The sequence below is a fragment of the Eurytemora carolleeae genome, unplaced genomic scaffold (assembly GCF_000591075.1).
Source record: "Eurytemora carolleeae unplaced genomic scaffold, Eaff_2.0 scaffold475, whole genome shotgun sequence".
In the NCBI taxonomy this organism is placed as follows: Eukaryota; Metazoa; Arthropoda; class Copepoda; order Calanoida; family Temoridae; genus Eurytemora; species Eurytemora carolleeae.
The window spans coordinates 51,806-76,926 of NW_019396382.1; the positions used below are offsets into that span (position 1 = coordinate 51,806).

The 25,121-nt window shown below is 31.6% G+C and overlaps 3 protein-coding genes across 3 annotated transcripts; all 3 read right to left on the minus strand.

The window, feature by feature from the left end:
• Positions 1-1,607: 1,607 nt before the first annotated feature.
• Positions 1,608-7,618, minus strand: LOC111702128 (MOB kinase activator 1B). Its single transcript, XM_023473707.1, has 8 exons — positions 7,466-7,618; positions 7,214-7,299; positions 6,276-6,356; positions 5,634-5,720; positions 4,465-4,542; positions 3,741-3,797; positions 2,863-2,931; positions 1,608-1,784 (listed from the first exon to the last, which is right to left on the minus strand). Exons 1-8 carry the CDS (start codon positions 7,578-7,580, stop codon positions 1,707-1,709), a joined length of 651 nt encoding a protein of 216 aa, XP_023329475.1. The 5' UTR covers positions 7,581-7,618; the 3' UTR covers positions 1,608-1,706.
• Positions 7,619-10,226: 2,608 nt separating this feature from the next.
• On the minus strand, positions 10,227-22,281 carry LOC111702115 (EGF domain-specific O-linked N-acetylglucosamine transferase). Its single transcript, XM_023473693.1, has 12 exons — positions 22,027-22,281; positions 21,429-21,714; positions 20,004-20,158; positions 19,104-19,299; positions 18,082-18,224; positions 17,732-17,741; positions 17,300-17,409; positions 16,626-16,686; positions 15,257-15,366; positions 14,842-14,943; positions 12,231-13,640; positions 10,227-11,736 (listed from the first exon to the last, which is right to left on the minus strand). Exons 1-11 carry the CDS (start codon positions 22,257-22,259, stop codon positions 13,466-13,468), a joined length of 1,581 nt encoding a protein of 526 aa, XP_023329461.1. The 5' UTR covers positions 22,260-22,281; the 3' UTR covers positions 10,227-11,736; positions 12,231-13,465.
• A 43-nt stretch (positions 22,282-22,324) lies between these two features.
• On the minus strand, positions 22,325-25,097 carry LOC111702114 (partner of xrn-2 protein 1). The gene is made up of 5 exons (XM_023473692.1): positions 25,048-25,097; positions 24,219-24,313; positions 23,436-23,492; positions 22,914-23,007; positions 22,325-22,461 (listed from the first exon to the last, which is right to left on the minus strand). The coding sequence occupies exons 1-5, from the start codon at positions 25,073-25,075 to the stop codon at positions 22,424-22,426; spliced, it is 312 nt and encodes a 103-aa protein (XP_023329460.1). The 5' UTR covers positions 25,076-25,097; the 3' UTR covers positions 22,325-22,423.
• Between the last annotated feature and the right edge of the window lie 24 nt (positions 25,098-25,121).

A 25,121-nucleotide genomic window follows, 5' to 3' on the forward strand; every position in this document is an offset into this window, starting at 1 on the left:
ATTACATTTAAAATAAACTTTAAATAAAAACTTCATTCAATTCGACATTTATATAAGCTGCAAATATGATTTAAGCATTTTATTCACTTGATTCTAAAATATAATATTTGTAACAATTATACTATTTACAAAAACATTAAAATTACTGTAGAAGTAATTTAGTGGGACCCTGTGTATATAGAGTGGCATGTACAATTCCCGCCGGTACCGAGTAACCATGATTAGTATATATCGTCGTTTTCCAATTTTGGTAAATTATGTTAATTTCCTTCTTTGACTCTGCTGCATAAATCTGCAAGCTATTTTAAATTCCCATTTTCAAATAGAAATACAGGGTTTTATCTGTCATCCGATATCAGATGAAAGGACACCGCTGTGAGTTGGACATGTCAATCAATAAATGGAGGGTCACTAGAAGAACATCTACAGTTGAAAAGCATTTCCACCAAGTACTTAGTTGCAGTGCACAACAAACTGCAATATGGCAATAAAAACATACATAATATAAAATAATGTCGAATTCAAGTCTTAGATATATTGGCGTATCAACTCATGCTAAAATCTTTTTTGTAGGAAGTAATTTTGTTTGCCTTAATTGCATTTTTTTTCTAGTCTTTTCAAGTGCTTACTTTTAGATTATGTGAATAAATTCATTTTTGAAAACATTTAAAGTCTAAAAATAAACTTTAAAAAATGTAAGATTCCAGGAAAACGTTGCCAAAACAGACTTAAATTGATTCCTTCTTAAACCTCATTACTCTACCAGTTTTAAATAATTAATAAGTTTATATCATGGTAAAATAAAAACCAAAAAACTAAACATTTTGGCGGTAATTTTGAAGGCTTGAAGGTAAGACCAGGAATACACAGATATGGCAGAGTTGTAAACTATAACCTCTTAGCGTAACATTCTTCTTAAACTGGGCATGAGTGATTCGTGTCAAATTATGAAGATTGTTTAATATTAAAGAGTATCGTCTTCCTATTCTAAAGTTTTATAGGGTCCACAGTATCTGTCATATCTGTTTAATCTCTGGTGAACACTGAACAATGAAAAATTTCATATCTTAAAGTTTCTCAAAGTTTCACACAATGAATATAATTAATTTATCTTTGTCGTGAAGAAAAAATAACAAAAAATGTGGATTTTTACTTAGAAATCTGAAGTTTAAATTCTAACTTATAACGGATTTCAGTAATTAACAGTTTTTAAAACAAAACAAAAATATACAGTGGTAGGCGTTAATATCAATAAAATGAAGACGACTTTTAAAAAGTTTTTTCGAATTACAAGCTTACAAAAATTCAATGAGAAAGATTTTTTAATTGGCAGCTTATCTTGACTTCTATGTTTATGTGTATTCTTGCTGTTCACCAGCATAATATAAATCAAAACTGAAATCAAAAGTCGTCTTCATTGTATTGATATAATCGACTACCACTGTATGAATATTAATAATTATCTTTGATAAGATATTAGTGTTTCGTCTCAAATTGGAGATCAAAGGTAAAGCAAGAAAACTGCCTTATAAGTTTGAAAAATGATTTTGCCTATTTATCATATTGGTTGTTTAAAATTAATTAAGGTAATTGATTAATGGATATTTATTTTACAATATTGTCAAAGTTGGAATTTGTTAAAAATATTCAAAACTCAAAGTTTTGTAAAAAAAAGATGATAAAATGTAAAGCGGAGGAATTCTTGTTTATGATTTGGCTTTGGTCAATCGATCAATCAAATCTTGAAGAGGGGCCAGTTCTTTCCGGTCAATTAGTTCAAACTCCTGAATTAGTTCAATTAAAAATAACCTTAAATGAGATTTTAAGCGTATTTTCAAGTGACCCTCCCCGCAAAGATGGCAATGTTCGATTCACAAGGGCACCCTTAAAGCTGTGTGTGATTAAGTATGGATTAGTTGAATCGGGCATTGACATCTTTGCATGGAGGGTCACTTGAAACTCTATACATAAAAACATGAACATGAAAAAGACTCTTGACCTTGATACTCTCAACCTGAAAAAGACTACTGACCTAAATACTCTAAACCTATAAAAAACTACTGACCTAAATAATCTAAACCTGTAAAATACTCCTGACCTTAATACTCTAAACCTGTAAAAGACTACTGACCTAAATACTCTAAACCTATAAAAGACTCTTGACCTATATACTCAAAACCTGTAAAAGACTCCTGACCTAATCACTCTAAACCTGTAAAAGACTACTGACCTATATACTTTAAACCTGTAAAAGACTCCTGACCTAAATATTCTGAACCTGTAAAGGACTACTGACCTAAATACTCTAAACCTGTAAAGGAATCCTGACCTAAATGCTCTAAACCTGTAAAAGACTCTTGACCAAAATATTCTAAACCTGTAAAAGACTACTGACCTAAATACTCTAAACCTATAAAAGACTCTTGACAAAATACTCTAAACCTATAAAATACTCCTGACCTAAATACTCTAAACCTGTAAAAGACTACTGACCTTAATACTCTAAACCTATAAAAAAACTCTGGACCAAAATACTCTAAACCTGTAAAGGACTACTGACCTTAATACTTTAAATCTGTAAAAGACTTCTGACCTAATTACTCTAAACCAAGGACTCCTGAACTGAATACACTAAACCTATAAAGGACTCTTGAACTGAATACACTAAACCTGTAAAGGACTCCTGAACTGAATACACTAAACCTGTAAAGGACTCCTGAACTGAATACACTAAACCTGTAAAGGACTCCTGACCTAAAAAATATAAACAAGGACTCCTGAACTGAGTACACTAAAACTGTAAAGGACTCCTGACATAAACACTCTAAACTGAGTACACTAAACATGTAAAGGACTCCTGACCTGGATAAAGAAAACAAAGTGTTTGAAGGATGTATTAAGATGAGCTTCTTCTCCTAGAGATACAACCTCCTAAACACAGATTCAGGGTTGTATTTTCATTTTATTAGACATGAGTCTTTGTCTACCTGTGATATTCTCTGCTTCTCATGTCTATATTTTTTCCTTTTTATATGATTGTGTTTCTCTGCGATTTTCGATGTTCTTAAATGTTTCTCAATGTTTGTATTTTATGTTTTTCTAGGCTTTTCTACGTTTCTCTCCGTTTATATATTTTTTCCGTGTTTCTCTATGTTTCTCTACCGTTTCTTTTTTGTTCTGGAAGTTTCTCAATGTTTCCCTATGCTTATTATATATATTTTTTAGCTTTTTTCCTCATTGTTCGTCTTATTGTGTTCGTTTCTTTATGATTCTCTAAATCTGTCCATATCCTTAAAGTGTCTTTGCATTTTTTCTTACCTTTATAGGGTTTTTTTTCCAATGTTTTCAATGGTTTTCTATGTTTTTCTATAGCGTATAATTTTTTAATATGTTTTCTATGTTTTACTAGGATTCTCAGTGATTTTCTAGTTCTCTCTAGCTACGTTTCTTAAAGACTTTAAACGATCTTGATGGTTCTGAAAGTCTCTGGCAATGTCTCTTAAAGGGACTGTCTTCGTTATTTCAAGTTACTCTTCATTTAAACAGTTGAATGTCTGCTTCAAAATGGTATCCTTTAAACCATTTTCAATTAATTCTTTTTAAGTGATTTGCGAATGTCAAGAGAAAAAAACTAAAAAGATAATATTGTGAATAAAATGTCGGGCATGTAACGCTCTGAATTTAGGAATAAGTGTTGCTTACGTCTACACTGTATCAATAACAATGTTTGTACGACCCACCTTGAAATGTTGATGGTAAATGTGGGCATAAACTCGGAACAGACGTTTTAATATTGTCTAACAACAAATCAAAATAAATAATAAAAATAAAAAAACATGACAAAATTGAAAACAAATTATGAAGCCATTTAGGTCACTTATATTAACCTCAGGTTCAGAAAAAAATTAACAAAGCTTTTGTAAACCAAAATTGAATTATGAAAATTTAAAACCGCCACTTAATTTATCAAAATATTTAACCTTAAAGACATCGTATGAATAAAAAATAAATTTTTTAAAAAATAAATAAAAGAAACCATTGTAGAGGATGAAATCCCCGAAAGAGGATTATGAAATTCGCAAATCAGTGGTGTCGGATCTTGGAACCAGAGAAGACCTATTCAACTTCCTCTTCTTTTATATACACGTTATTTATCATATAATTATATCTACAAGCAATAAATGTACTACTAAACCATTTAACTTATTAAGGAATATTAAGTTTGGTTAATGAAAAAAAACTTAAGTTTGAGAAGGTTTACACCATCAGGTTGCAAACATATTGGGATCAGAAAATTTTCGTTTATGGCAAACACTTAGTTCCTTTCCATCTTAGAACTTCATGCAAAACAGACCGTTTTCAGACTTACACATTTTAGCTGGCTATATTTGGACTCAAATTGAGGTTCAAATATTAACATAAATCATTTAAATAATTTTATTTTTTTTAAATTTGTTTTTGTTCCTTAGCGATGATGAGGAAGTTGGTAGGGAATGGAACTCCGATCTTGCTAGGGAATAGAGATTCATCATCCAGCTGATCCTGGATACAAATATAACATAAATAGGGATTCATCATCCAGCTGATCCTGGATACAAATACAACATATATAGGGATTCATCATCCAGCTGATCCTGGATACAAATACTACGTAAATATGGTATTAAAACTGTAAATTTATTTATGTGACTATAACTGTACATTTCCAAGGAGAAACTTCATACATATAGCAATGTCAAAATGTCAATAAGAGATTTTGATTTGTAAAAATAGTTACGGCAAGAATTAGACAAATGGGATACTTTCATATTAACTCAATGTTTAAGGCAGAAGATTGATAACTACATGAACCCAAGTCATCAAGAAGCTTAGATACCTGGGAGCTAAACACTTAATAGATAACTACCTGAATCCAAGTTAGGAGCTGAACACGTAATTGATAACTACCTAAACCAAAGTCATCAAGAAGGCTATATACCTGGGAGCTAAACACTTAATAGATAACTACCTGAATCCAAGTTAGGAGCTGAACACGTAATTGATAACTACCTAAACCAAAGTCACCAAGAAGTCTATAAACCTGGGAGTCATCAAGAAGTCTATATACTTGGGAGCTGAACACTGAATAGATAACTACCTGAACTAAAGTCATCAAGAACTCTATATACTTGGGAGCTGAACACTGAATAAATAACTACCTGAACCCAAGTTAGGAGCTGAACACGTAATTGATAACTACCTAAACCAAAGTCATCAAGAAGTCTATATACCTGGGAGCTAAACACTTAATAGATAACTACATGAACCCAAGTCATCAAGAGTCTACATACTTAGGAGCTGAACACTTAATAGATAACTACATAATAGATAACACCTAATTGATAAATAACTGAACCCAGATCATCAAGAAGTCTATATACTTAGGAGCTGAACACTTAATAGATAACTAACTGAACCCAGGTCATCAAGAAGTCTAGATACTTGGGAGCTGAACACTTAATGAATAACTAACTGAACCAAAGTCATCAAGAAGTCTATATACTTGGGAGCTGAACACTGAATAGATAACTACCTGAATCAAAGTCATCAAGAACTCTATATACTTGGGAGCTGAACACTGAATGAATAACTACCTGAACCCACGTCATCAAGAAGTCTATATACTTGGGAGCTGAACATTTTATCGGTTTCTTGACTTGATTCCCGTCCGCCCAGTGGTACTAAACAAAAATTAAAACATAAAAAAATGATTATTAATAATTAATTTGGATAAAAAATAAGGTCTGAGATTTTAAGTCCCAAAAGCCTAAGATTGAGTAAATTTCTGAAATTGAAATTGATTTGTTAATAACAAGATTTTGGCTTAATTGGGGCAGAAATAATGAGTTAAGCGGCTTAAGCTAATTTAAATAAAAGTATTTGATTTTAATTTTACCAAAAAGGAAAAAAAGAACATAATACATTCGTAGTTTAACGATACAGGGTGGCCAAAACTTTTTTGAACCCATCCGTACAAAAATCCGTACATTTTCAGAAGAAATCCGTACAATCCGTACAATTTTCGAAAAACAATCCGTACAATCCGTACAATTTTTCAAAAAAAATCCGTACAATCCGTACAATTTGAAAACAAATCCGTACAATCCGTACAATCCGTACAATTTTAGGGTTAAAAAAAAATCAATCCGTACAATCCGTACAATCCGTACATTTTGGCCACCCTGACGATACCATACATTTTATTTAATATGATTTAAGCTTTAATACTTTTTTACCTCATATTTAGGACCAGCTGACATTACGGAACAACTAGCTTCTGTACAGAACTCAGTAATTGTACCGTACAGCATGTTGATCTAAAATTAGTAATTGCACTGTACAGCATGATGCTCTATAACTAGCAATTATACCGTACAGCATGTTGATCAAAAATTAGTTATTGATCTAAATTTAAGGTTTTTAAGCACGTTCCGCACATGCCAGAGGTTCATATAGGATAAATCTGGGCGAGTACATAGTAATAACATTAAATAAAACTCCAAAAAAAACACCATCTGACTACATTTTGACAAACATAAAATAGTATCTATGTCCATAAAATCTGCCTTATATAGTAACTTAGCCAATCAGATCTGCCATAAATAGTAACTTAGCATCTGCCTCAAATAGTTACTTAGCCCATAAAATCTGCCTCAAATAGTAACTTAGTCAATCAGATCTGCCATAAATAGTAACTTAGCATCTGCCTCAAATAGTAACTTAGTCAATCAATTCTACCAAAAATAGTAGCTTAGTCTATCTAACACAAAGGATAACTTAGTCCATCAAATCTGCCAAAAATAGTAACTTTGTCAACACATTTTTTCACAAAGTTAAGTTTTTCACCTGCACAAAATCTATAGATGGACCCCTGTTCTAAGGAGGATTTTTTAAAATTTATTTATACAATGTTTTAAAGTCATAGTTAAGTTGTGACGAACAAAACCTAGGACCCAGTTCCAATGATTAAAGATTTGCCCTTTTTTAGAATAATATATATCTACCAAGAATTTAGTTTACGTGTGTATTGCATTTTCTGGAGCAATGTCAACAAACATATTGCTGCTCATCTTTGTTTTTATTCCTCCCAGAAACTTCAGAAAACTTTCAAGTTTTTGTAAAATAGTAATAATAAAAATTGGCAAAATCTGAAGCTTAATTAAAGAAACTATACCTGATTGAAAAAATCCACAGTGTTGACCGCCACCCACTCATTGATATCCTCGCCTTCAGGAAGCATTACAGCAAGCCGCAAATTTCCTGAAAGATCGCAATTCTTGATTATTTTCAATAGCAATGGGTTTAAAAAAGAATACAAGGTGACGCCGTTGTTGACATCTTGGTCAATCAAATCATATCATAAGAGTAAACAATGCAAGTCTACTGCGTAAAATTCTGGCGGCCAATTTGAAAAATACCAGTTCACCTGATCCAAGTGTGGCAGCTGCATGTTTCATAAGTTCATGTTGATGACTTCCTTCTGGAATATTCTTCTTCGGCTTAAAAGTTTTGGAGGAACGATTTCCGAACAAAAAACTCATTTTCCTGCCTAAACTATGGCACAATGTTTAACCCCTGTAAATCTCGGAGAAACTGAGGAAGTAAATTCTTAAAACTTGACTCATTAACATGGAAACTAGTTTATAAACTAAAGAAGGATTTCTATCATGGAAGGAATATAAATAAGTACAATCAAGTAAGTAAATAAATAAGTAAGAGAGTATTAAGAAAGTAAGTAAGTAAGTAAGTAAGTAAGTAAGTAAGTAAGTAAGTAAGTAAGTAAGTAAGTAAGTAAGTAAGTAAGTAAGTAAGTAAGTAAGTAAGTAAACCTAAGCTTTAAACTTGTGTGTAAAATAGCGCTTATCTCTAATGCGTTATCAAATCAAATCTAATAATAATTTTAGCAATGGCCTACCGACCATACTCCAAAATTGAGATGAATATACTTAATCAAAAATGAAGATAAGTATTATAGTTAATCTTGACATCCAGTATCCATTGTGGCAAGTTTTTCATTTGAGGCGTTAGCGCTTAATCCTTTATTCCGCTTAATCCTTTATTCATAGTTATCCAACCTATGAAGGATATCAGCTACCTGAGTTTCAGTGTAGGTTTATATCCAGGTATATCCAGTATATGAAGGATATAGATAGATAGATATATATTTCGGCTAACATTAAAATAAATACATTTTACATATTATAATTTTTTACTTAACAATTATTAGCCAGGGCTACAGCCTAACCATTTCTGGTTGTTTTGATTGGCTGGCCCTCCAAAGTTTTATAGATACATTTTATTTTTTAAATTTAACAAATAACGAATACATTACACAATTCACAAAGTAATTTTTAAAAAAAGGGGAAAAAAAGAAGGAAGGGTGAATAGCAAAGGAAAAAAGGGAAGAAAAGGAAAAACCCAAGCACTGCAAAATCCAATTTTTGTAGATAATATGTTACAGAGTGGTTTAAAAGATTTTCAAATTACATGAGTAGCAGTTCCTGTTTTTACATTTAAATTCCTTATATTTAGAAGCCAGATATATTTTCATATTCGTTTTGAAACTAAGTACTGATAATGAACATTATATTCATTGGAACACTATTCCAAATTCTCATGAGAAATATTTTTGGAAAAGGTTTAAGATATCTATTTCTTATTAATTCCAATTTATAACTACCTGAGTTTCTCCAGGTGTATCGACCCTATGAAGGATGTAAACTACCTGAGTTTCTGTGTAGGTTTGTATCCAGGTATATCCAGTCTATGAAGGATATCAACTACCTGAGTTTTTGTGTAGGTTTGTATCCAGGTATATCCAGTCTATGCAGGATGAACTCTGAGAAGGATTTGAAGAGACCTGAACCCAGGCAACCAGGTACTAACGGAGTATTGTAGTAAAGCCCGAATAGCATCCTTAATTTGATATCACCAATTCAATCTTGGGTAAAGTAGAAAAAGTAGTCTTTGCCACAATCTTGATTTTCCCATGCCTATATCTTTGCAACCAAATGTGGTGAATTTTAGAAACACTCTAAAATAAACTTATATTCTTATATTCAAAATCGTTTCACTCGGGGGAGGGGGGTAGGACAAAAACTTGGTTAGATTTTAAAGACTTAAAAATTGTATTCTTTAAAAGTTTGCTTTCATTGAAATGTTTAAATTTGTATCCTAAGAGGAAATCGTTTTTGGTTCGTTTTTTGCCTTTAAGCTGGCACTTGAAGATGAGGTCAAACATTATTCTATATGCAGGGGGGGGGGGGTATTAACTTCAGGAAACTCTTGTTACAAAGGTATCCATTAGTCCATAATCTAATAAGGAGAAGATCAAAGACTAATTACATAAATATAACAGAGATAATTAACAAACAGTTTCTATTCAGTATCAAACTTTATTACAAAGTATTTAGAACAAAATATTATTATCATTTATGTTTATGGGAAAGGGGTCAATTTAAGTATAATACATAAACATATAATTTATATAAACTAGTGTGTTCAAAATCCATTTCTTATTGATGTGAAACATGATCTCTTCTTACAGGAAATTTAATCTATCTCTCTTTCCAAACATTCTCCACCTTTCTTCTTGTAAAACAATAAACAAACATTATCTTTTTTATCTTCAATGGCTAGAATTAAAATTTTTTTTTTATTGTAGTGCTGGGCACGGTTCCCTCCATTAGTTAACAAAATTTTGAAATTTTTTTCAAAAACGTTAGTTAATTAACAAACCTTTGCCTAGCCATCATTATTATTATGATTAACAATCAACCTACAGAAAAAGTACAACGACCTGTAGGTTGAAATACAATGAAAATAACACCGTTTAATAACATGGTTTCACTTTAAATTCCAAAAATGTGTTTGCTAGTTTTAATAACTTACTAAAATAAGTTACCATTGGGTTGTTTGAATGAACGGTGTTTTTCGTTAATTCCCGGTCGAAAGAAATCTAATATTAATTTGAAATATTTCCGTTCTTTGAACATCCCTACCATCATATAATAAAGCAACGTCTAAGTGGAACAGTAGAGTTTAAAAAGTATTAAGCCAAAACTTTTCCCAGGCTTTCAGGCATTTGCTAAACCTAATTTTATTCTAATCTAACCTAATCTTCAAGATGGGGAAACTGTTGAAGGATTCAAGAATTCAGCTGAATATTTAGTTCACCAACATTTCAATCTGAAACTATTATTCAAGTAATGAACAGAATTTAGATAATTAATACTGTTACAATGTTAGAACTTATTGAAGACTAGATTTAAGCTAAATTCTTGTGACTAATGTTCAATTAACCCGTTTGTTTTATAACAAAACTGGGATTGTCTTCAGGGACCGTTATTTAATTTTTATTTGTGGGGATAATTTTTGCTTTAATTAAATTTTTCACAATTGTGGTTTAATTAATGCTATAAATGGTAAATAAATGTTAAAAATGTTTACATAAATGTTACACACGGTGAATACAATATTACGATTGGTTACATAATGTTACACACGGTGAATACAATGTTATAATTGGTTACATAATGTTACACACGGTGAATACAATTATAATTATAATTGGTTAAATAAATGTTACATAGTGAGAGCAATGTTACAATTGGTCAATACAAAATTAATTTGGTATAAAGTAATAGTAACAAACTTGCAAACCCATTTTTTAGTGTCAAATTTTATCATATTTTAACTGTTAAATGTTCAAGAAAAAAATATGAATGTAACTAAATTGGTATACAGGGCGAAACTGCCAATATAAGAGTTCACATCCACTTTGTTTACAGGAATACAATCTTCCAATTGTTAAAGAACTGAACAATCGCCACAATTTCTAATTTTCGAATCCCTTCATATCCACAACCCGTAAAATTATGAATTGTGTTCAAATGAAATATCTATATTTAAAATATCTGAGAGTTACACCATCAGAATGCAAAGATATAGTGATTATAGAAATTTGATTGCTTTATTCAATCAAATTCTCTTTTTCAAAGAACATAATTTTTTGGCAAGTTAAGTGAACATTATTATGGATAAAAATTAGTTATTTGTTAAAAAAGAAAAATGTGATAATATTTGTTAGTTGGAAAATAAGAAAATATGATTTGTAAAAAAAACTGACAAACTCCCCTAGAAATATCCCTGCAGGTTTCTTGAGACTGGTTAATAATACTTGTTATCACAGATAGATTACAGTAAAGGCAAGGTTAGGAGTAGAGGGTTTTATTACAGGGTGTCCCCAGAATAATTCTGTTACATCTTTTATCGGACACCCTTCGTTTAAAATATTACATGATCATGTTATGGGATTAAAAGCTGATTAAAATATGACTTTATTATTACCATTTATATTAGCAGACTGCATTTTTTAAAATCACATAAAATCAAATCAGGCCTTTAGGGAAGTCCATCCATGGTTCAAACATTAATAAATAAATCAAGAATGAAACAAGTCCATAAAGCTTGTAATCTGACTTTTTTGCATGATTAGCCTTTTATAAAAGACAACATTTTAATGTTGCTTCCAATGATCTATGAATTTTTGTTGTTGTTGTTAGTTAGGTACAGGACATCCAACATCATTCCAGAATACCAGTTTCAGCTTTTAATTAACATAACGAATTTACTTGTGCAGATCGTTTTCATTTTTTTATCAGAAAACTCTTTGGAAAAGTAAGTTGGTCCCTGTAACTAATTAAAGTGATCAAATACTAAAGTGGGCCAAACTCATAGTTGGATGAGGACATTTTATGTCCCAAGTATTTAAAAATTATATAAATATATATATAAATTGGTCTGTACGGAGTGCACAGTACAACAAAAACTGGACTCCCTTTGTTTACAAACACAGACTAAGAATTTGTATTTAACTTAAATATAGATTAACGTAAATTAAGATTTCAGAAGTGAATTTTAACCATTTTACTGCACAATAAATAATTTCAGACAGCACAATAATGCCTGCATGCATAATCTGTAAAACAAGGAATGCATAATTTGTGATACCGAAAAAAGAAGATCTTCGAAATATATCTCTTGGTCTTCACTTTTTCATAAATCTATTTTTTTCTAGTCTTTACTTCCCAAAAGAAATCTTTTCATGCAATTATTTCCAAACCAAATAAAACCTTATGGCCCAACCTGTCGTCGTTGCCTTAGTCTGTTCCACTTTAGTATTTATTCACTTTGGTAACTAATAAGTATCATAGATATACATACATATAACATATTAATATGTATTGTCTAAAAATGTCTAAATAAAAAAACTAATTACGGAAAGAAACAAATTAAGAGAGAAGCTTAATAAATTATATTTTCCCGCAGGATTTCTCCCAACATAAACCTATCCCCCCTCCCCCCCAACATAAAACTAACTAATTAAAAACAACCTTGATACCACAGATTACACTGATAGGACAAACAGTATCAAGTATTGTGTGCAGAATTACTGGTTCAACCTTGAGTTGTAAATTGTTATGGATCTGTAAAGGAGGTTCCTAAACTATTGCATCGTTTTTTATTTGTTCTAGTTTTAACATAAGTTTTTTTTAAATTTTATGAAGCTTCAATTTCACAAAAATTTGAGAAGTTTCATAAAAGTTTGCTTATAAATTACAATTTGAACATTTTTATATACTCGAACAGAAAATAATAATAAAAAAATTAAAAATACCGGAAATCTTTAGTAAACAAACGAATGGGTGTTACTGTTGCTGGCATCAGAAAGATTTTTAGCCAGAGCCAAAATTTTTCAGAATGTATTTAAAATAAAATTGTTAAAAAATAACCATTTAATAAAGACTTTTAGATATTTCTGTAGTTTTTGAGATATTTGTGTAGTCGTTTAGATTTTTGTGTAGTCTTTTAAATATTTGTGTAGTCTTTTAGATATTTGTGTAGTCTTTTAAATATTTGTGTAGTCTTTTAAATATTTGTGTAGTCTCTCAGCTTAAAAAATATTGAATGTTTCTAAAACTGATCACCCAGGATACCCAATACTGGTCTTATCTGTGTAATCTTGATTCTGAAGAGTAAGGTTACAGCTTTTCCCATTTCCAATAGATTTGGTTGTAAATGAATTTTATTGGAGAAAAAGAGGGGGGGGGGGTAGAGCAGGGAGGCTCGGATTAATCACTCAACCCCTCTCTTGTTATTACATAGTTTAGCTATTATCCTGATAAATGTTTGCTGGAGGGAATTAGAGAAAACATTAAAAAGAAACTCAGCAGAAATTTCAGCCAATTCTTCGGGGAATAACAAAACTTTAAAAGATAAACAAATATTTAGAAATTCTCAAGATCAGAGAGTTTTCAATTAAAATAATCAGAAAATAACTACGAGGTATTAAATTACGAACATGAGATTTTAAACCAATAAAAGGAAATTTTATAAAATAAGTTGTAAAAATAAAAATGTGTGTTTAAAGTTCTTCATAGAATCTTAGTTTCTCATTTTCATCTCTTTTATCTGTTTTCATCTTGTCCTTCTTATTCTCACTCTTGTCCCTGCTGTCCTTGAACCTGTTGTCCTCCCTAACTCTGTCCTCAAGGATAGAAATCAACCTCATGAACTCTTCAACATCAAACTTGTAATTCCTAAAATAGAAAATATTGTGGATTTGACTAGAAAAAGTAAATAATCTATGGATGGTTGAACAATTTTGGGTTGATAAATCAAAGACTTTCTAATGAAACCGAAGAAGTTTTGGAAGTGATTTAAATACAAAAAACTGAATCAGCTAAAAGAATCTACCTTTTTTGAACATGAAAAGTTTATTCCATAAATTGATGAATAGAATAGAAAATGTCCAGATACCAGAGCTGAAAACTTTAAATGGTGGATATCAAGATTAATGCTTAAACTCCTGGTTTTACTAAACCAAAGATTAGTTTAAAACGCATTCAATATCCAAGAAAGAAGTTAAAAATTTAACCAATCAGCGTGTCATGTTAAGATGTACTCTTTAACTTTTGAAAACCCGGTTTTGATTTCTGGTGTTGATGGAGTCATATCAATTGAACTAAACATCGATTGAACGAACGTAAGTTTTGGATTAACGTTTATTCAGACTAACGTTCAAAATGACAATAGTCCTAAAATATGTTTTTTTAATCATTTAATGTAACTTGATTAAATTTATATTTGTTTAAATGCTCTAAAAGCCGGCCTGTGAACAGCTGACTTTAATTCAATCGGATATTAGTCCAATCGATATAGCATTGTATCTGTAATTGTTATCCTACGTAACTTTTATAGAGTAGAAATATCCAAAAAGAGGATTAAGAAGAAAATCAAAAGTGTGTACATTGGATAATCAGAATAAGCGATCGTGATTAAGAATATCTCATTCTAAAGTTTTCAGCTCTGATCACATTGGCTGATATTAAAAGGGAATGTAGTGTTAATTTCAATTCAACCGAATCAGAACCTTGCACTTTAAACCATTCGTTTGATCAAGGACGAATAAGATATCAATATTTTTCTATCTTGATTTGATTATCTTCAACTGTGGTTTTTCCATAAAATTGACTCGTGAATTTTATGGTGCAAAGACAATGAAGGAAATTGGCAGAATTCAACAAGGTTGAAGATATGAAAATAAAATATTATTCTCAATGTTGCTTATATCAAGGGTTTAAGGGACCATTGAGGCTCACAACTCAGTATTTAGAGGGAGTGGCTGAGGGGTCGACTGACTTATCGACTTACACTGATTGGGACTTTTCAAAATTAATCAATTTTTTTTAAAATGGAGGGTCACTTAAAGTTTAACATACAGTCCCTTTATATATTGACCTAAACTTCTGGTGTGCTGGCCCAGTGTACGGAGATCCCTCGACCTCAAGGCTGGTCAACTTGGTCATCTTCTCCCAGGTCAGATATTTTAAACCTCGCAACCTGCACATTAAAATAAACATTTTAACAAACCATATTTTTGGAATAAAAATACTTTGTTTGACAAGAACACAATCTTTGCAACCTGATGGCGTCGACGTTCAATATTTCAAACTTTGGATTTTAAATCCATATTCAATCCACTATTTTATATATCAAATATCTACAGCAGGTGGCAAAGATTTAACGATTAGACAACTTGAGGCATGTTTTAAATTCCTATGATTGTTAGTTAGAATGTATAAACTACATTGTCCATTTTAACAATAAATGGATGATAATATTCTAGGGCTTATTAAGTCTATTTATATCGTACCTTGCTAGGTCACTGTAGCAGCCTGGGTCCTTACAATGATATAGTTCAAATACTCCAGCCCAGTCAGGTAGAAACAGCATATGGGTCAATCCAGCCCCATGGATTCCAACCTTAACAATAAAAAAAAAAATTAAGTTAAACAAAAAAAGAGATTTAGAAATTATAGCAAAATACAACTTTGTTGCATGAGTATTATTCCAGAAATATCTCTCGAATTGTAATTTAAAATATTGTAATTTTTCCAATTTGAAATCTCAAAATCAAATTTTTTTAATCCAAATTTCAATTTGATAATTTCAATCTTTTGTTTTGATAATCTGAGATGTTGTTTTCAATTTATAATTTGATATTTACAATTTTTAAATTGAGTTTTCTGATCTTTTACTTCACATTTGTCAATTTTAATTTTCAATTCAATTTCAATGATATCTCTGAATTGAAAGATTGATTTTTTGTTTGATAGTTACATTTCTTAGATTGATGATTTTAATGATAGTTGATTTAGATTTATTTAAAATTATTACTATTATTCAAGTATTTTAATTTCAATTCTATTCTTCAAATTCCTAATTTTTAATTCAATTTTAACAATCTGAATCTAAATATTATAATTTTAAAACCAATTTACATCTCATAACTTTTTTAAAAGACAACATAACTCCTTTCAGGGGCGAATATACAAATATCCCCTAGGAAATAATTAGGTGAGCTATAGAAAATAAAGAAAAAAAAATCATGTACAATATGCGCTCTAAATCAAGGTTTAGATACTTTTCATCATGACACAAATATTTCCCTATTTTAAACTCCAAATCTCTGGAAATTTTCCGCATCATTCATTAATTCATTCACCCCCCCCCCTTTAAATTATACTGAAAATACTGAAAGTAGGTGTTGGTGAATTTAAAAAATTAAATATGCATTATTTACCCCTGCAGTCTGGGGTTATCTACCTCTCTTATGAATATTTTATATCTGATTTTCCGAACAGTTGATCAATATTTAACATGAATATCCAAACAGTTGATCAATATTTAACATGAATATCCAAACAGTTGATCAATATTTAACATGAATATCCAAACAAAGTTTTCCAATAAAACATTTTCTGCATTCTCTCTTGTCTTGAGCCACAAACTCTTCTCCGCTGTTTCAAACAAAAATTTATTTTTGAAGAATTTTACATTTTTTTAAGAATTGAGTTTTAGTGACAAAATGTTTCTTGTTCCTGGGATTTACAATATGTTAGATATTGCTAACAAAATGAAATGTGTTCCAAAATGTTTTCCCATTATTTTTCGACCCCTGACTTTCTAAGCTCTCATTATAGACATCTTTATGTTTCAATGCAAACTTCAAAAGTTCTTACCAAAATATCTGTGTTTTTAATAGCTTCCAATTGAAATTTGAATGGAACCCTGTGATCAAACCTTAAAAATGCTTCTATTAATTGTTGATTATTGATATTTATTTCACAATTTTGTATAAATCAAGCAATCAATTAATCAATAAGTCGATCAATAAGATCATCTATGTCTGTAATATTATTTCTTAAAAGGCGCAGCATTTTACAATTTAATCGTAATTTTAAATGTCCATTTGTGGTTCGAAAAAATAGTTCTTTCTTGCAATTTGGCTAACTACAAGGAAATCCAAAAAATTTAAATTCTTTTTATTTTCAAATGAAGGATGGACGATCAAGAAGAAAAATTAAGAACAAGAATTATAGAATACTTAAAATATTTCCATCTGATATCATATAAAAACTTAAAAAATTGTAAATCAATGTTTTTTTTCTATGAATTAAATTTTTGAATTCTGGGATGTAATAGGTGTGGTTTATAAATCCGCATCTCTTCTGTTTGTAAAAAAAGATAACTATATGCATGAACGTGTAAAAAATTTCAAATATAGTTTTAGCAGATCTTTTTCAACGACTCGTAACTATTTTCTTTACAATGTCTTTTCAAATTTTTACAGGTTTTCATTTAATTTAAAACTTTCTTTTCGTAAAATTTTTGTGAAATAAAATAATTTTGCTACCTTGCAAGGTTGACCTCGAACCTGCCAGATTTCTGGAGGCTGTTTACCAGCTCAGCCTCATTCTCTATCCTCCTGTACTTTGTCTTCCTCGCTAATAGGGTCAACCTGCACTTTCACAATTATTAATTATTTAACAAACCTATTTAAATCTGATTAAATTACAGTAGCTAATAGATATTTCTGCTAGTTGATTCAGGCTTCTTCAAACCTAAGCTTTAAACTTGTGTGTAAAATAGCGCTTATCTCTAATAGATATTTCTGCTAGTTGATTCAGGCTTCTTCAAACCTAAGCTTTAAACTTGTGTGTAAAATAGCGCTTATCTCTAATAGATATTTCTGCTAGTTGATTCAGGCTTCTTCAAACCTAAGCTTTAAACTTGTGTGTAAAATAGCGCTTATCTCTAATAGATATTTCTGCTAGTTGATTCAGGCTTCTTCAAACCTAAGCTTTAAACTTGTGTGTAAAATAGCGCTTATCTCTAATAGATATTTCTGCTAGTTGATTCAGGCTTCTTCAAACCTAAGCTTTAAACTTGTGTGTAAAATAGCGCTTATCTCTAATAGATATTTCTGCTAGTTGATTCAGGCTTCTTCAAACCTAAGCTTTAAACTTGTGTGTAAAATAGCGCTTATCTCTAATAGATATTTCTGCTAGTTGATTCAGGCTTCTTCAAACCTAAGCTTTAAACTTGTGTGTAAAATAGCGCTTATCTCTAATAGATATTTCTGCTAGTTGATTCAGGCTTCTTCNGGGGGGGTTAGGCGCTTTTATTCCCCTTTACCTGGGCAGTAATGGGAAGACTGCATTCTTAAAACAAACTCTTTTCCCAACAAAAGTTTCCAAATTCTGAACAGGGTTCTCCGTAAAGGCCTCCCAAGCTGCTCCGAAGTTTGAATAATATTTCATGTTTTCCCAAATCAAGATCTACAATCAACCGATGAATTATCTAATTATCTTCATATTTGTTCACTAACAACCTACCCCGGTTAGACGGGTCCAAACTGCATAATAAATTGTAATGGCTTATTAGTAAAATCTCATGCGTTGTAGTTTGATAAAAATATGCAATATGAACGAAAATCAGAAGTTAGTGTGGAGACAATTTTTTCGCTAAAAAATCCTCTTTTTCAATATTTAATCCCCCTTTTCTATATAAACAATAGTCTTTTCCTTTTAATAAATAATTTTTTCCTTAAGCTAATCAATAGGTTTTATTTATACGGAAATATTCCAATTAAGATTACTAACAAAGAAAAAGATAAACGGTATTATTTTCTAGTTTTCTATTATCTTCTCTTTAAAACTTGTACTGGCTAATTTTACAAGAAGGGTGGGAATTAGAAAGTAAAATAATTCTTCAAGTTGTAAACGTTTACTGTATATACTTAATTTTACAAGAAGGGTAGGAATTAGAAAGTAGAATAATTCTTCAAGTTGTAAACGTTTACTGTATATACTTAATTTTACAAGTAGGGTAGGAATTAGAAAGTAGAATAATTCTTCAAGTTGTAAACAATTACTGTATATACTTAATTTTACAAGAAGGGTAGGAATTAGAAAGTAGAATAATTCTTCAAGTTGTAAACATTTACTGTATATACTTGATATAACTATGATGTTTTTAAGCCTGATGAATTTAAAATAAGAATTTAAGTTTATTTAAAATAAAAATATTATTTATTTTCTGAACTCATTTAATTATATATTAGCTAATTAAATGAATAATAGAGTAAAATACAACTTTTCATTGCAAAATGAAATTATGTAAAACAAATACCAATTTCAAAATGCAAAACTTATCACCTGATTATTTCTATTGAATTGTTCTGTTCCATTTTTCAAGATGGCATCTCTGATGAACAGAGATGCGAACAAGTTGAAGAAATCGCAAAAATGGTGGTACATGTTCACTGCCGCGTCTAGTTTCATTATGTACACGGGCTTATCTATGTACACGTCACATGACGGATTTGCGGCTGTTATGGCCTCCTTGGCTTCTCTACAATAAATAATAAGTAAAATCGTCTCTTGAAAATGATCTTATTATCAATGTTCGTTTTACACTTAAAATTTCTTCAACGCAATTGATCAGGATAGATTTCTCTTTATATTTAGTCATCTCTGTTGGGTTCAAACCCCGGGATTTCAAGAGGAATTAATTTAATCCTTTTAACGAAAAAATATATGTGAATAAGTACTTCCTTTGATGACTTTTCACCATAATTAAATCTGCGACCACACCACAGATCAGGTAGCTATAGATGCTTGATTGACGTGTCCGGGCGTCTGACAAGTTTATACGTGCCGCAACTTTCATGTAAAATAGCACAATGGACTTAAAGAAAGAAAATATTTGAATTTCCATATTTACTGTTACTAAGTTCTAGACACGCTCCCTCCCCCAAACCATATTAACACACTGCAGACATATACAACCCCCCCAAATTCTAGACCTCAATAGATTGATTAACTCGACATTTCCAGCTACTGCAGGCAGCTGACTATTTAGTAAATCTTTTTAGGCTAGCAAAGCAGGGAGGTACGCGTCAGTGATGGATATATATACTACCGAATTAGAAATAATTCAAGTGTTAAAAAGCTCGATTTAATTTGGCGCAAGATAAACTTTTTGAGATAAAAATGCCAGAGATCACAAATAGGATCAAATTTTTATAATTAGATCATGTGATGACGACTTTATCCCTGATATTTCTGAGTTCTGGAGCCCAGGATTGTAGTGGAGACATGAACTCAAGCTGTTTGTTTACTCCGTCCTGGTCTAGGTTACAGTGCACCTGGATATCTCCGGGGGAGAGAACATCCATCTTATATCGGAGATTTTCTCTATCACTCCGATCCTGTAAATTAGTTGATTGATTTACAAGTAAACATGGTAGTATAGTTGATGCAGTTAATTTTTTAACTGACTATACATATCATTTCTATGATATTACAGTAGACGGCTCTATTCCCTATTCATAAATATACATCGCTGTAAAGTGTTAATCAGAGGTGTATTTAATTCCAAATATTTTATTCTTACCCCCTCTGTTTTTTTTTATTTCCATCCCCATATTCGATAACTAAAAAGACATAATTTTTTAAGATTTATACTGTAGTGCATAATAAATCCCAGAAGGATGCAGTTTGCAAAGATGGCGCCACAGGGAAATTTTTTTACATTTAGTATGATGGTATTGGAAAAGAAGTTTTGATTCATTATTTATCAGTACAGGAGTATTTTTTCCCCTTTTAAATCAATTCCCATGACTTTCATAGAGGGGGGGGGGGGGGTAATCTCATGCTCTCAAAAAATAGCTTGTTCTTTATTTGTACGCGTAGCGCCAATTTATTTTGACTATTATAAAAATGATTTAGTAAGGGGTATTCTTTTATCATATTTTTCAATGACATTTTTATAACGCTTTTTATATAATGCATTAAAACTATCGGGGAAAATTATTTGTGAAAAACTGTCTAGTTCCAGAGAAAGTTAGATTTGAAGAGGCAAAGAGCCTTTACTTCCCTAAATTTCCCGTTCCTTCCTTATCTGCCAACCTTCCATCAATTTTTCTCCTTCGCCTTCCCTTCCCTACATTCCCTATACATTCTCCTTCTACTTTCCTAACTTCCTTTTCCCTTCCCTACCTTCCCTGTCCTTTTTGTAGTTCCCTAATCCCTATTTTTTGTCTTTCCTACTCAACCTTCCCGTTTCCCTCGCAATCTTCCCCTTTCCCTCCAGACGTTCACTTTCCCGAACTTCATTTTCCCAACCTTCCCCTTCCCAACTTTTCTCTTTCCCTTCCCTACCTATCTACCTTCCCCTACCTGTCCACTTCCGTCCCATCCTTCCCCACCCATCCCTTTCTTCTGTTGTTACCCTTCCCATTTTACTTTCATTTTTTCATTTTCTTTCCATTTTCCTTCCCTTTTTCCTTACCTTCCCCTCCTTTTGGGTCTTTGATTACTTTCCCCCCCTGGGGGGGGGGGGGGGGGGAGAAAGAATTTTATACACCACTGGTGTAAATATAAAAAACTTGTTCTTCGAAATTTTAACAAAATATATTTCGGTCTAGGTTGATTCTCGTCAGTTTTTAAGATTTATAACGATTCAAAATAAAATAATACCTTGACATGTCTTAGGTCTAACAGAAGATGACTAGCCGTGCAGAACATCAGGTTCTTCGAGCACAGCAGGGAGGAGGTGGAGGTGTGAGATGCCGAGGATGAGGAGCCCGAGAAGGTGGAGGTCGAGGAGGAATTTGAGGCCGACGAGTCCTTGCAGTAGTTTTTCAATTCCTTAATCTGTTCCTTGACGAACCCGAAGTCCGCCTGGTTGTAGAACAAGTCCTTGGCCTCGGAACGGCTTGAGGCCCACCCGGTGAAATCTCCAGGACAAGATGGAGACGAAAATCTAACAAAATTATTGAAATTGTATCTTCCTTTTTTAAAATTTGTAAAATTTACAACATTTTCCATTTAACTTTATTAAAATTTATTAGAATTTTCTTGATTCTTATACAATATACAATATACATAGATGGATACAATGTAAATAAAAACTATAGAGGAATCATAAACTATGTTGCAACATAAACTAAGAACTGTTCCAGGCCTTTTGGAAAGTTAAAAAATTTTTTAACTGATATTTCAATTTGCAATGTATCGCACATTTCAAATTCAAAACGAACTTACTAAATCAATATCAAGACATGGTGATAATTACCTAAACTTTTTCTTGCAACCAGGTTCGTAACCCCAACATTTTTTATTTTCATAATCATTCTGTCCTCCGTTTTGATGGGTTAGTCCTCTTTGACCTGCAGTCTCTACTGGTCTCTGACGAGGATCTAGGCCAGGGTACTGAGAGTAGAAGTTGGGTAGAAGGGACTCTGGTAGATTCGGGGAGAACCTGGAGTTTAAAATTGGAAGAGACAACCACAAAATCCAGATCTTCATTTTGTAATCAGTTAATCATTCTTTTTATCATTCAACCAGCCTTCATCGATATCTACCATTTTTTGTCTGGAAAAATTGTAAATTCAACGTAAAAAAACACTTTTTGAGATCTTAATTTAAAAACAGATTCTTGCAGTTATACGTTTTTCATTTTAGACTTATCTTCAGGTTCTGTTTACTTTCTTGTTTGCAGCCACAGAACCTAAACAAAATTAGTGTTCACAGGACAGGACCCTAAAAATCTAATTTACAATTGTTTTCAACTGTTCAAAAATTTGTGCTTAAACAGGTAAAATTACAATATTTGACAACCAAATCAAATCAAATCAAATCAAATCAAATCAAATCAAATCAAATCAAATCAAATCAAATCAAATCAAATCAAATCAAATCAAATCAAATCAAATAAACCAAACCAAACCAAACCAAATCAAATCAAATCTTGAAGGGAACCCAACGTGTAACCCCCAGACTGCCTACACACTACACACCACTGTGCAGGTAGCGGCCTTGAGTCCGGAACATGTACGATGTGAAATGGAAGAAAAATTGTTAGGTGCAAAGCCGAGAAGTTGATTTTTATAGTAATATTGCTGCTCAAAGAAAAGTTAGTTCGCCATCCCCCCTTCCCGATCTATTAAGTAAAATATAAACCTGAAACAAAAGTTCTTTGCAATTTTCCTTTCTGGTTTTCTCTGTAATCCTGAACTAATCCCATACTCAGTTCATCTATTAGATCCATAGTATCCTAAACACAAAAAAATACTTCAAAGAATTTTGGGTGTTTTCCCAACAAGAAACCCTTGGTCCGGCCCCCCCCCCTTCCTCCAGGATGACCGGGTGCGTTTACATATAAAAGTGGGAGCGGACCACCGTTCTTACGAATGAATTTTAAGACTTAAAAGAAAAAAAACCCCAGAAATATCTACCAAAATCACACAATAAATGACGGTAAACTCTGTTTCCCATCTTTATCTATTGCAAATTATGTACATTTTACAGAAACCTACCCCCCCCCCTTTTAAAGTCACTTTTTAGCTCCAGTATGTTAGGAATTAATTTTAATAAAAAATTTAATGGGGGGAAATAAACTGTTATTTGGTAACAGGTATCGTAAATATTGGAATAAATTTTGAAATAAAATGAAAATCATTCCCCCCTCTTTAGTTCTATTACCTGGGGATATTGGCAGCCCATGAACTCGATATTCCCTAGTGTATTCGCCAGACAGACCTAATATATTAGGCATGGATTAAACTATAATTAGAATTAGTGTTTATCTATTTATATTTATACCAACAACAGTAGGGGACAAAATACAATATAACTAGTACTAAGATATTTGAGGTTAAAACTTTAGTACGAGATGGCGCTAATCCGCAACGCCTGAACTTGATCCGTGAAAAACAGCTAATTCCAATTTAACCATGGCTCATTTGGTCCTGAGAAGATTTTTGTGGCCTTTGACTGATTCCTATTTTTAGAATCTATGTAAGAAAGTCTCAGGAAAAAATGTTTCTGAAAAAACCTCGTAAAAAGTTCCAATTTTCTGAATTTCTAGGGCAAAATGTCACTGGAAATAAAGTCCTGAGTTTTAGATTCCTGGAACTTTTTCCTAGAAAACAAAGTCTCAAATGGTAGGACTTTATTTCCAGAGACTTATTATTTTAAGGACTTTGTCCCATGGGACTTTTTAGTGCCAAAATTTAGGACTTTATTTCCGAAAAAAATGTTCAAAGAACTTTTTTGGCGGTTACCTATTTTCAGCATCTTTTCCAAAACTAATCAATCTTGTATACAAAAAATTTATTTAAGAAAAGTCACCACACACGTTCAATATGCTTTTAGTTTAAAAGGTAAAGATGTGAATTTAAAATGAAAATTAAAATTATAACCATTATCTCGTAATACATATATCGGAAATTATATAACTATGTAAAAATATAATAAAAAGCTCACTAGCGAATGTTCTGGAAATCTGTCTTTATTCCTCTCCATAAACTCTCTTTTAAGGGCCCAGTGATGCTTCGGCTCGTGCTCGGTTTTATACCGATCTAAAATAAGAATTTTTCATGAAAATTTCTGGTTCATAGGACTTTAATCGCCCCCTCCCATCAATTTTGTACATGGATCTTATATGTTAGACATGGATATAATAGACCATGTGGCCGCAGCGCTCGGCCCCTAGTCTGTCCTAGACGCAGCGCTCGGCCCCCTAGTCTTTCCTAGACGCAGCGCTCGGCCCAGAAAGTGTCTTAACCTAACCTAACCCTAAATAATAATAAATAAATACTAATTTTAATTTCGTCATGTACAAAATTGATAGGAGGGGGGGGGGGTCCAAACATCGTTCACTAGGACGGACCCCTTTAATCTATGTCTAATAAGCATTTAATAATATTCATGAAATTAGACAAGTTACTTTTTTAATGTGCAAAACCTACGACTTTTAGTTTTAAATGCCTAGATTAAAAAAATGTCACTTGAAATACACTTAACTTAAAAATACAAAAGCGGTATAAGTGGGTTGAGGCCTACAAACTATTGAAAAATCCTTAATTTTTCTCAAAATCTAGAATCCAAAATCAAATCAAATAATATAGAATCCGTGTTAGTCGTGTTATTTCCTACTATTTCCAAAACTGAAGTAACAATATTTTATCAGTATTTTGAAAAATCGAAGAAAACCCCCCAAAAAATATGTATATTCTCTGCAAACCATGTCAAGTTATATGATATATGTTATATGATATATTTGTTCAAAATAAAATAAATGAAGTCGACCTACCTATGTCCCAATCCTGATTATGTGTCATTTTTATTAAGAAGTAAAATTTATCTGAAACAAGCGACATAAACTAT

What these genes read in the sequence shown, in the direction of transcription:
- LOC111702128 (XM_023473707.1), bottom strand. Translation starts at nt 7,580, where the DNA reads ATGAGTTTTTTGTTCGGAAATCGTTCCTCCAAAACTTTTAAGCCGAAG. An exon ending in CTGTGGATTTTTTCAATCAG is followed by an intron (nt 6,357 to 7,213) that starts GTATAGTTTCTT and finishes TACTAATTTTAG; the next exon opens with ATCAACATGCTGTACGGTAC. An exon ending in TTTACCATCAACATTTCAAG is followed by an intron (nt 2,932 to 3,740) that starts GTGGGTCGTACA and finishes ATCTGTGTTTAG; the next exon opens with GAGGTTGTATCTCTAGGAGA.
- LOC111702115 (XM_023473693.1), bottom strand. Translation starts at nt 22,259, where the DNA reads ATGAAGATCTGGATTTTGTGGTTGTCTCTTCCAATTTTAAACTCCAGG. An exon ending in TTAAAAACACAGATATTTTG is followed by an intron (nt 15,367 to 16,625) that starts GTAAGAACTTTT and finishes TTTATTGTTAAG; the next exon opens with GTTGGAATCCATGGGGCTGG. An exon ending in TGCTACAGTGACCTAGCAAG is followed by an intron (nt 14,944 to 15,256) that starts GTACGATATAAA and finishes TTTAATGTGCAG; the next exon opens with GTTGCGAGGTTTAAAATATC.
- LOC111702114 (XM_023473692.1), bottom strand. Translation starts at nt 25,075, where the DNA reads ATGACACATAATCAGGATTGGGACATAG. An exon ending in TAATCAGGATTGGGACATAG is followed by an intron (nt 24,314 to 25,047) that starts GTAGGTCGACTT and finishes TTCTTATTTTAG; the next exon opens with ATCGGTATAAAACCGAGCAC. An exon ending in GATTTCCAGAACATTCGCTA is followed by an intron (nt 23,493 to 24,218) that starts GTGAGCTTTTTA and finishes CTAATATATTAG; the next exon opens with GTCTGTCTGGCGAATACACT.